The sequence below is a fragment of the Artibeus jamaicensis genome, unplaced genomic scaffold (assembly GCF_021234435.1).
Source record: "Artibeus jamaicensis isolate MK-2021 breed Jamaican fruit bat unplaced genomic scaffold, CSHL_Jam_final scaffold_474, whole genome shotgun sequence".
In the NCBI taxonomy this organism is placed as follows: Eukaryota; Metazoa; Chordata; class Mammalia; order Chiroptera; family Phyllostomidae; genus Artibeus; species Artibeus jamaicensis.
In genome coordinates, this window is record NW_026522046.1 from 1,631,354 (window position 1) to 1,643,660 (window position 12,307).

General features: G+C 38.9%; 1 protein-coding gene across 2 annotated transcripts in view; it reads right to left on the bottom strand.

The window, feature by feature from the left end:
* TP63 (tumor protein p63) overlaps positions 1-12,307 on the bottom strand; it is a 222,155-nt gene that overhangs the window by 66,017 nt on the left and 143,831 nt on the right. For both annotated transcript variants that reach the window (XM_037131775.2, XM_037131776.2), the window contains one exon: positions 8,171-8,425. In XM_037131775.2, the coding sequence (XP_036987670.1) occupies positions 8,171-8,425 (255 nt within the window). The remainder of the gene's footprint in view (positions 1-8,170; positions 8,426-12,307) is intronic.

Below are 12,307 nucleotides of genomic sequence, written 5' to 3' on the forward strand. Positions count from 1 at the left end.
TGTTACTCAACTAGAGTAACATACTTGAATTTATGTAAATATGCATATGTATTGCATCTTAAAGAAAAAGAGCAAATTTTCCTCTAACGATTCAGTCAAAATGATCATAATTTCAACTTTGTTAATGGTTTCCTAAAAGTTAGCAATAAAACTCTGAGATTCTAAGAAAAAAGTAACTAACAATTATAGGACCCAATTAATTTTAATAAAAACCATTTTATATTAAAATATGTATATATACACCCATATATATTTTATCTCATTTATTTATTGGGATTTATATATCACTATTTTTTCCACTTATGTCTGCTTCTAAATGGAAAAGCTCAGAAAACTGCCTGAATTGTAAGCATGGGTATGATTATATATAGTCATCTATTCATGCAAGTAAATGTAAGTCTGCCTAACATCCTCCATAGGTTCTTGGAACAGCGGCAAAGCGAGTTATAAAGAAACCAGTTTTACCACAGGCTAATTGATACAAATAAGAGTTAAGTGCCTACAGCAGCTCATCAAAATTATATTGAAATGACATTATTCGAGGCCCTGTGGTATTCCAGGACCTATATAACAGGTGGACGGAGGCTGAGCATCTTGCCTCGGACCACACAGGGTCCCAGGACCCCAAAACTGCCCTTCGGAGCCCTGTGTTCTACGTCATGAGCCACACTCTTCCCAGGCTGTCAGATGACTTCCTAAATTCAAATTAGGGTTCTTGTTAAGTAATCATTAGACTTATTTAACACAACCTGAAAGTTGTGTTAAGACTTCAAAGAGAAGTCTTTTGAAATGGTGTCCTCTTTTCATTGATTATAATTTTCACAAGGATTAGCGATATGGGTTAAACAGCATAAAAACTAAAGTAAAAATAAAAATGAAATGAGTAACCCATGAAGGAACACCTGCTGGATGAACTTGAAAATTCAGTATTAACTCTGTGTAAAACAATCAGAACATAACAAATTATGTTCCAGTTCCTCTGACCTGTCTCATAATATTATGGCAGCAAATTATAGGGTTGTTTTTTTTCACTAAGAAATAATGATTCTTCACTATTAGATTCAAACAAAAAGAGAAGGCTCATTCTATTTGTAAAGTGAGAATCCCTCCCCAGTTTGCTTCACAATAAACTAGATTTGGATTTCTGGCCACCAACTATTTTGTTTTACATTTCAGCTGAGAGGTACCTGACCGTGGGGCCATAATCATCACTAAAAGCCACAGGAGAGAGAGCTGCTCAGATCATTACCTTGAGGCCTCTGTTTGCCTAATTACAGGACCCCTTGTTCTAAAAATGATTCTATGGCTAGAAAACATCTGCAGGACTTCAAAGAGTCGAAGATGTTTCCTTTCTATTCCACAATAAACTCTTCTTTAATCTCAAAGAATTGGAAGTCGTTGGGCAGAAAGCGATGCTATCTCAAGTTGCCTTCTGGTCCTAGTGACCTGAGCAGACACACTAATTGCTGCTGATAGAAAACGAGGAGGATTTATTTCACATGCAGTTGCTTTTACTCAGGACATGACAGGTGATTGCTAGACACCTTTCCTGAGAAAAAAATGCATCTGCTCTTTTCCACCAGAACGGGTGGGAACTTCTGCAAGACTTGGCCACACTCCGGAAACAGCTCACACTGGGGGAGGCGCACTGGAGAAGGTGCACAGCTCATATGGGAATGCATCGGGAGCCGGGATCCCACAGTCAGGGGCCGACCTCGTTCAGGGCTCACTCTGAGGGAGCGCTTGCGGAGCTTAATGATATACTGCGTTTTCCTTGAGTCATTAAAAAATTCTCATGACATTATTCTCTGTTTATACCTCAGTTTTCAGGTGGTTTTTGTTCCTACACACTCTCCATGTGCCAATTAGAAACAGGCCATCAGTTAGTGGGCTCAGAAAACTGATTGGGAGCCTTTTAAATCCTGTTGCCCTTTTCCAATGACAGATTTGGCCAGTTTTAGAGTTAAGTTACAGAAACCCATACATTCTGTAATGATGAAAACAAAAACAAACAAATGAGGTCCTTTCCGCAAAGGACCCACTACTACACAACATTTTTTAACAAATAAAAATGTATAGGACTGTGGAGGTAAGGAGGTTATTTACCGCAAAAAACAAATTGAGAAAAATCTACTTTGACAATGTATATTGCTTAGGTTTTTGTAGGAAGAAAGGGATCTATAAAACATTTGAAAGGGATAAAGAATTATTATTTCTGAATGGAATATATTAATTAGTAACCTTTCTTTTGGATGCTTACTCTAGTTTCCAGTTATTTTATTTAAATGTTAAGTAATCATTCCTTGTCATCATTAATATATTTTAAGAATGGCATTCAGCCTGCCTATTATTTTGTTTGGTTTGTAATGTTTTACAGCTTTAAAAATATATATACTATCATTTAAAGAGATGGAGATATTATGTGCAAATTCAAGTTTCTAGCTGTTCTTGAAAAATTTCTCATGTAACGTTAGGCCTGCTCTCCTCCATGACAACAGGCTAGGGTTGCAAAGCAGCAATACCTTGCAAAGCAGGGTATGCATACCCTGTACACAGGGTATGTCAGCTCAATTTGCTCCCATCTTTGTTTGCACCAGGAGACTCAAGTATCCTGCCTTCCTGTGTCCCACTGATATTTGGGTTCGCCATCTCCATTACCAAAGTTACTTGTTCAATGAAAAAGGGATTGATGATCACATTCCTATTTTTGGAACTTTCCTTGCTGACTGATTCATATCAGGATCTTTCCCATATAAATGCACCATTCTGAGAAAATGGAGCTACAGTGAAAAAACAAGATACTTAGTGGCTGGTAATATCTGCAAAACCAAATTGACCACTATTAACGACAGCAGTAACAAAGAAGGAGAAGAAGAGGAAAGAGGGGAAAAGAGAAAGGTAGAAGGAAAGGAAGAGGAGCAAGAGAAAGAATAAGAAACACAAAAACGGTTTTTGCTGTTATGCTTCTTGCAATAGTAAAAGAAAGGCCAATTTTATTTAAATTTGCCATTTATTTCCTTTTAATCAGTAGTATGGTCTAATACTGGGTACAATGAATCAATATTAATTTTTTCAAATAGAAACTCTACAGTGCATTCACTATATTACTCAGTATCATGTGGTGTGGGCCATAAACAACGTGTTAGGGAAACTTAGATTATTACAAATGCATTGATCTAGAATCAATTTAAATAAGTTCAGGCAAACATGCTGATTAAGTTATTCTGTTCTGGACTTGAGACAACACCTCTGCAGAACATCTTACAATGGAAATTCATTTTTAAGTCCAAAGTCAAGAGTTAAGTAAGTAACGTGAACCATTACTAAGAGTCCAAGTACTTTATTTATAATATTCTTACTTAATACTCTGAACTAAGAAACAGCTTAGGCAACAGGTGAATGTGCTCAAACTTAAAATTTTTTCAATCATGGAAAAGGTATAAAAAGGTACTTCTAAATGTATGTTGGGAGATTTACAAGACAGCTACAACGAGAAGTGAAAATAACCTTGTTATGTATGATTAACAAATGTATCACTGGCAGGAGCCAACTCAACTAATTTCTCCCTGGTCCCTCACCATTGAAATCTAGCAGCCACTCAAATGTAAGACCAGCTCGAGCTCCAATTCTTAGGGGAGAAGTGTTCCCTTTGTGAAAGGAAGCTGATAAATTGTATTCACCATTGAAAAGTCTGTCTGTACATCATGTCCTTTGATGAGCCATCCTTGAGAGTCCCAAGATTCCAGAAAGCCACGTAATGGGCTGGCTTGCATTAGGTTTCTGCAGAGCTGGCAGCCTTATTCTGGAAGTCTTACGTTTCAGGTAACCTGATGGCAGGGAGGGTGGGCCACAGGCATGCATGCATCTCACCCCTCCTCTGGAGCCAAGAGGAGCGGCTTGTAAGGCCAATGTGCTGGGATCAATGAAACTCTCCAAGGAACTGGCTGTTCCCCTTTCAAATGCCACCTCCTTAGACTCTCCACTTACTCAAGTCAGATTCTTCAAAGCTCTGAGCACAACATGAGGCTGGCACAATTAGGAAAGGCAAAGGAAGAATGCTCTCTATTAATCATGGGTGGAGGTAAAAGGGACCAAATTCATGGACAGTTAATAACCCAGATAAGAAAGAACTGCAGAACACTCCTTGGAACTATAATTGTTTCCTTTAACCATGAGGGAAAAATAAACTTTCTTAATACTTACTGAGGGCCTATTATATGCTGGACATCGTGCTGGGCCCTAGGTCAGAGTGCCTACTGTCCAAGATCTTGAAGTCTTTGAAGGAAGAAATAGTCCGTACCAAAAAGTGGTCATGCTTCCTAAGGCTGGGTTGCTGTCTCAAAGTGAGCACAACCAAAAACCACTAATCTGAGGATTTTCACAGTGTTTGCACACAGAATACAGCGTGCCATTGGTTGTGGGAGGGAAAAAGAAAACAGCTCTCAAACTGAGAGAGGTACATGAGTCTAATAATCAAGACATTGACCTATATTCACAAACAGGCCTCTTCACTAGAGCAAAAGAAAACACTCAGGCCCTAGAAGTGGTGTCCTTACCAATACTCTCAATTCTTAAGTAGGTGCCATAGAAAGCTTATCTTTTCCCCACTAGCACTGCCAAAAGCATTGCAGATCAGTACTTGGGATTCTTTTAAATGGACATAGAGTATTTCCCTATATGGATAAGCCACAATATACTGAGCCAGTTCTGCACTGCTGAGTGTTTAGGTGACCTACAGTATTTTGCTACCACAAATTAATATGCTGACCCTTCAACAACTGTGGTTCACTGTTATCTGTTATTTAACATGGGGAATAAAAGAAGATATCCCTATAAATCAAGTGGCAGTTTAAATGAGAAATAGCCCCGGGCAGTGTGGCTTAGTCAGTTGGAGCATCATTCTCTGGACTGAAAGGTCAAAAGTTTAATTCCTGGTCAGGGCACATACCCATGTGGCGGGTTGATCCCAGGTCAGGACACTTCTGAGAAGGCAACTAATCCGTGTTTTTCTCTCATATCAATGTTTCTCTTTCTCTCTCTCCCTTCCTATCTCTCTAAAAGCAAAGAAAAAATACCCTCCAGGAAAGATAAAAACAAAAATAAAAATGAGAAATAAATCCTGGGAGTCTGCAGGTCCTTAAATCTGGAAAGGGCCTATTCTTGAGCTGGCATCTGTCTGCCCAGGCCTGGGAAAGGAGCACAGCCAGCCTGAAATCCGTCTGTGGGACAGCCCACTGTCATCCTGTGTCATCTAGTCATAGATTTGGATTGTGGATGACTATCACAGTCCCAAAAGCACTAAGAAAAGAAGTAGAAGATATTTTGCTTTGCATTCTTTCAAATTATTACTTGCACAAATGAACCCTCAACAAAACTACAGCAAGCTCCTAAAATGAAGGGATTCAAACTCACACTCATTGAACACTTACATGTGCCTATGACTAGCCAGGTGCTGGTAGGTGTCCCTACATGTGTCATATAATCCTCATGATAAGAAAAGTATTAACATCTCCATTTGTGGGTGAGGAAAGTGAGGTTTGAATAGACTGAATTCTTTGGGCAGGTTCCATATGCTGCTAGTAAATTTCAGGGTTGAAATCTGCACCGAAGTTTCTTGCCATTTCCAAATTATCATTCTGTCAACTATCCTATGACTGATGATTCCTGGCTACAATACGAGACCAGAACTCCATTAAATTAAACGGTAGGCCTTGATAACTAGTGGCAAAAACACTGTAGACATAAGAAGTCTGAAACTAAATCCCGAATTCAGTGTTGATGTGTGTGCATGTGTGTGTGAAATAGAGAATATGGAACAACATTATCACACTTCATTTCATTGGGAGAAGTTTAAAATAAATACCATATTTTTACGAAACTGGAAACACAATCACATTTGTTATTTAAAATATAGAGAAAGCAAAGAAAATATGCATATATACTTTAAATATATTAATGACATTTTGGCAGTAATTCTAAGTACACCAGAAATTAAAGAAAAGACTCAACACGAAAGGATGACAAGTGATAAAATGATACTAAAAAGATTTTGTTAAAGAATCAGCAAAATAATATGCAATAAGTGTGGCCTCTTTCTAAAGACAGCTGCTTCAGCTGCTTCCAGTTTGTGGGCAGTTTTAAAATATAGTGTTTTATTCTGAAAAACTGCTTTAAAGTACACAAATGCCTAAGAAATAGGTGTTACAGAATATGGTGTAGCAATCTCCAAACTTTTCTTGTGAGACAATTTACTTCTGTAAGAGAGGTGCTATGATTAAAGATGGGTGAGGATTGTGCTAAATCTGGGGGGGAAAGCCTTCAAATGTCTGAATGAGGAGGCAGGAGGAAGGAAAGAGGAAGGCTGATAGGATGTTGTACCTGTAATGAGCCTCCATCCCTATAGTTCTTAAACCATTTCAGAAGAGAAGTGATTAACATTTAGTGGCTCCAATCTGCCCATCCATCGTCCCTTCAAATGTGCTCACTTTTAATACAGTGGAACTCTGCCTGAGTGTGCCAAATAAGAAACAGCCTTGAACAACTGTGATTACAAATGTACAACTTGTGACACTTATTCTAAAACACATCAATGCTCTTATTTATGACACGCTTATTTGATTGGTTCTTCAGCAAAGGATCACTTAGATTGATCAACCAATATTTGTTTAAGGCCTATGGACTCTAAGTTGACTCACCTTTAGTGTCCATCTCCAGGATTATTACTATAAAAGAGACTAAAGTTTATAACACAATTGATAAATAACACATGAAGGAGAGATCAAGTCTAAGTATTAGACATGGTTGAAATGTGAACCATGACAAAACTGCTTCTTAAATCGTAAAAAAAAAAGCACAAAAATAAATGTTTATGTGGGACATCCTGATGTGAAATGGTGAAAAAAGGAAGGACACGATTTAGTGGGGGAGAGCAGAGTCAGAAATAGGGCCAGTTACACAAAAACCTCTGTAACTTTAGGGAACTCACCCGACCTCCACATTGTTCAGCTTTCCCCGCTAGTAAAATGGGAGTTATAAAACGTGTTCTACCTAGTCCACAAAGAAGTGGGGTCAAAACAAGAGCACGTGTAAAATTATGTTGGAATATAGTGTTACGAATGCAGACTATTTCAAAAACTCTTTTCAATTGGATTAAAGCCTGTAGTGAGTGGATCCTATAACACAAAAGAGAATGCTTTCCAAAGAAGCCTATTTGCCAGTAAGGGGGGGGGGCTGTTAAAACAATTTTAAAGCTACTTCTCGACAAGATGATGATATTTGGAAGCATTTCTATAATTCATGAAAACATTAAATTGTTTGACAAACATGCATGCCACTTTGATCAACCAGTTAAAACCAGTCTTATAGGTCCCCTCCCTTATATTTGGTCTTACTCATATTATAAGCCATTACAAAATAAACTTTAAACATTTATGTACCTTTCAATTTTTAAAAATATTTCTATGTTTTCTTAGAAAAGTTATATATGGAAACTTTTTTCAGTGTTTTAAAACAGAATATTGCTGGATTAATTCAGGGCTCTAATACATAGTTTTAGAGGCTTCTTTTGGGGGAAATGTTTCTAAGTAATAAATATATATGTATCAATAAAGTATAATTCATGTTATAGAACTTGCATGTATAAACAAACAGGCCTGCGTTAATAATGAGGTTTTAATTTCTTGTTACAGATGCTATATTTGTGGTTTTATTTTTTTTTAAATCACCCCTTAATGTTTACTTTTTCAAAATACGAAACTGGTAACCATTTTACATTCTAGGGACTGCAAACACACATCCTATGATTATGATCATTCTTGTTGGCATAATGCTTTACATTTTTCAAAAAACTTAACACGTAAAGAACTTCCCAGCAGCCTGAATCAGGCAAGAAGAAACACATCCGCTGAAACTGCTCGGAGCCCACCAGAACACAAGCCTTTGGTTCCCAGATCCAGGCTTTTCCCACTAACTGGCACTTCTCTCTCTTTTGCTGTTAAGTATTCAGGCACAAAATGCCCTCAGAGGACAGGGGAAATTTTTTTCACCATTCAATATGGTAGGGAAAATCTCTCAGCTTTGAAGGGAGAGAAGTCTTTGGGGGGTGTTAAAGATGGCCCTTGTACTTGAGGTCAGGTTTAATGGCCTGTCTATTGGTTCTCAGTGCTCTTACCGTCCAGGTGGCTGACTTGGCGGTGCTGGACTGTTGGAAGGACACATCAAAGCTGTGCGGACCCGGGTAGTCGGTGTTGGAGGGGATGGCAGGCGATGGTGAGAGGGCGTCAAAGGTGGAGCTGGGCTGAGCGTAGGGCGAGGGCGCCGTGACGCTGTTCTGCGCATGGTCTGTGTTATAGGGGCTGGTGGATGAGGAGCCGTTCTGAATCTGCTGGTCCATGCTGTTCAGGAGCCCCAGGTTTGTGTACTGTGGCTGCAGGACACCCAGAAACCCCAAGATTAGACATTTAAGCTGCAGATCAGTGCTCCTAAAAAGACATCATTTGGTGCACGCATTCCACAGAGTTCAACCTCAGGTCTCTAACAACCAAGGTAAAATGACCAATTGGCTTTACACAAAAACAAGAGAAGCCTCAGACATGCCTGTGTATGTTGTATGGCCTGCACGGATGACACAGCTCCTGGATGCAGCCTTGGAGAGTGTGGCCTTCTCAAGAGCATTTGAAAGTAGACTATGTTTTTATTCACAAACAGTGCAAAAAGTGCCTAGTCCTGAGTAGCTGCTCAGGAATTCTTTAAAACTAATGAATACTTCCTGCTTTTCCTGTCCCCCCCCCTTTTCTTCTGCCATGCTGTTCAGCACAGGGTAGATATGTTCTTGAGGGGATTTAAGCATCAGATTATTGTATATGAAATGTATACATTATATAGTTTTACAACTGTAAATTCTGTTCCAGAGTATCCAGAGTTGACCCCAAGGGCTAGTTTCTTAAAGACTGAAGGGGCATGGGTAGCAGGATTAGAGCCAGCTGTGTAGTTTGAAAGCTACCAACATGACAGTCCAGACACAACCTAATTTTTAATCTGTTTTTTAATTTCCTAGCAGTTTATTCTTTTCTAGAATACAATTTATGTAAGCAATACCTCATAGCTATGATTAATATTCTATGTTCAATATAATTCAGAAGTGTAGTAGCTCATGTTGCTCTGCTGCAAAACGCCTGTATGTGAACAGAACTGAGCACCGAGGAGGTACTCAATAAGATGTTTATGGAAAGAATGAATTAGTTTCTTCTTATTTAATCTGCAAAACAACTTTACTACATTGCTGTCAGAGAGGGGAAACAATTTACCTGAGCATTGGCTAATGAGCAAAGAATGGGGATTCCGAAACAAAATCTCCTGGTTCAGAGTCCAGGGCCCTGCCCAGACCACCACAACTGTCAGCCTGATCAGTTCAAGTCATTCCTGAACTGAGTCAAACCGGACACATTTCCAGAAGGGGGCCTATTGTATAGACACAGGGAAATCTCATTCTTCCTCCCAGTTAATGAAGGGAGGCCAAAGGAAAAGCAAGAAGGAGAAGAAGGCAGCTCTGTGGTACTGTGTGTGGTACCTATTTTATCAAGGAAATAAATGAGTTGTCTGGCCCTTCAGCTGATATAGAGGGTAGGAGACAGTAGGTTTACAGTTGTTCATTAGAAAATTTAATAATTAATAAGCAATAATACAAGAATAAACTCTGCGTATCACATACTCACAATTGTAAACCTCCTTTTGCCCCACCCTGTATAGGTCTGAGACTCAGACTATGTAAAACAATGGAGAAGAAAAAGCTCACAAAGGAATAGACACTTGAAAAAGTGAATTAAACCTAACGTTTAATAAAAGTATTTCACTAAACCTTGTGTATTTCACGTCACGTGGGGGGAAGAGATGAACTCTGCCATTCCATTCAGTCCAGCGAGCATCTGTCTAAATGCTAACGGCCGCTTGCTCGTTCCATTACATTTATACATTCGCATTCCACTGCTGGATGCCACATCCCCATTTGCTCTTCAAATAACTATTAATCTCTTTACACTTATCCCCATGCTGACAAGAGCAGCTGTTCGTCTCGCCTTCTCTCCCCTCTGACTTCTGCATCTCTTCTCCTCTACCTCCAGCTTCCCCAATTGGCAAGTACAGCAAAAATGTAGGTAAGACAACTAGAGGGAAAAAAAAAACCTGAGGCCTATACAAATGCATCCACACCCCTGGCTAAATTAAAGCTGTTAGGTTTCCAAGCATGTGGCAAGAACCCAAGAAGGGGATTGAAAGATATTCGTGTTCAAGTTAAGGGTCAATATACAAAGCACTTCCGAAGGTCCTGTGGGAATCAGATAATGCTCCCAGAGGCACGTGCTTCCCTCCAGCAGTACAATTAGGGAGGCAGCCATGCCTGACCAAAAGGACAAAGAAACTTGGAGGAGCACTTTCTCACAGGCAGTAAAATGCCCGCTGGGCCACCCCCTTCCCCCTCCTTCTGGCCAGCCAGAATGGAACTTAAGCTAATTGTGGGCTTGGATGAGACTAAAGAAACATGGCCCTTTGAATTTTCTTTTCAATATGTGTAAAGAGTCAAGTTTTGGGACCCAGCTTTAAAAGCCAATGAGCAAACACTCAGTGCTTCTCTTAAGAGAAGTGGAAACTCCATTTATCTTAGAGACACAAAGGAGACCCCTGGACTGAACATATTGGGTGGCCACAAAGTAGCAGAAACTATATCCCAAAAGTCATGAAACATGATTTTGAGTGCCATGTTTTTTTAAAAAATATTTATTTATTGTTAGAGAGAAGGAAAGGAAGGGAGAAAGAGGGAAACATCCATTTGTTGCCTCCCACATACCCCCAGCTGGGGACCTGGCATGCAACTAACCAGGAATCAAACCTGTAACCTTTCAGTTCACAGGCCAGTATTCAATCCACTGAGCAATACCAGTCAGGGGTGAATGACATTATTTTTAATTACATATATTTCCAGGTGAGATATTTTACTTGACCACAATAGGATTTGCTTTCAAAGCAAATGCCTCAATTTATAACTTAAAGCTAGATTACTCAGGCGTGGGCAAAGCTGCTTACTATCCAAGGTAAAAATGAAAAGATACATTTCAATTTAAATTTTTCTCAGATTTCACTTTAAATAAACATAACCCATGGAGTATGCTCAATAATATTAAAAATAAATTTAAAAGCATAAAATCAAAACTATGAATTTTGAATTAATTAGCTGAAAACACTGAAATAAAAAAAAATGTATTATTGGAAATCCACTTGGGTACTTTTCACAGCTTACTTAAAAACCAATGTCTTAAACTTGCCAAGGTAATGTGCGTAATATTTGTCCTTCATTTTTCACCACAGTGAAACTGGTGGAGTGAAGGGAACAGTAATCCTGCCCCTTCTTTACTGTCAGGAATTCCATAAACAGAGGGGAGAAATTTGCATTAAGCTGGGATGCTAACTTAATGTCTATTTACAATGACAAAAGAGGCTCAGAAGTTAGAACGTGACATTTTCATATCAGTCATAGAATCTGCCCTTGGGAGAGTTCTGTGGGGGGTCCCCTGTGTCCCATGTGCTTCTCATATGACAAAAGCTACTAGAATATTTGAAATGAAATAGGAAGTAGACTGTCCCTTTCTAACCACTAGGTACCTTGATCTCTGAATAACCTTAACCTACTCTGGAGACAATGAATGAATGAATGAATGAATGAAAAATGTTTCCTATTTCTCCTATCACATCTATAAGAGGCAACAGTCTTCTTTCCACAAAATATAAAAGATGGAAATGACCACAATTTGTCTGATAGCTACTGTAAGCCTGATAAAGTAAAATAATCAACTTCATTTGAATTCAAACAGATGCCTCATTTCTTATAAAACAACTTTCACATAGAAGACTCACTGCCATGGCCCCAGAAAATTACCAACACTTGTAGCTGAAATTATATTCAGGTTCATTACAGACTAGCTGATCTGACCACTGAAAGGATGACACAACTTTGGTCCCAGACACTCAGCATACTCTGGATAATTACAGAAGAGCCCGAGGTGCTCTGAAACGTGAACCTGGTGTGGTAAGTGTAGGGAGACCCCAGGGCTGAATCTCAAACTGCTTCTTTTCATCATTAAGAAAAAAAAATAACTACCATTGCCCCATATAGGAAGACTGTGTTCTTTTTGTGTTTTTATTCCCCCTCTCATAAGCCATTTTGCATTCTCATAGCCTCTACAGACTCTAATTTATTTCTTCACTAAAATTCAATTTGGATGCTTAGAATTAAAATAACAATATAAAAGATCAAAAT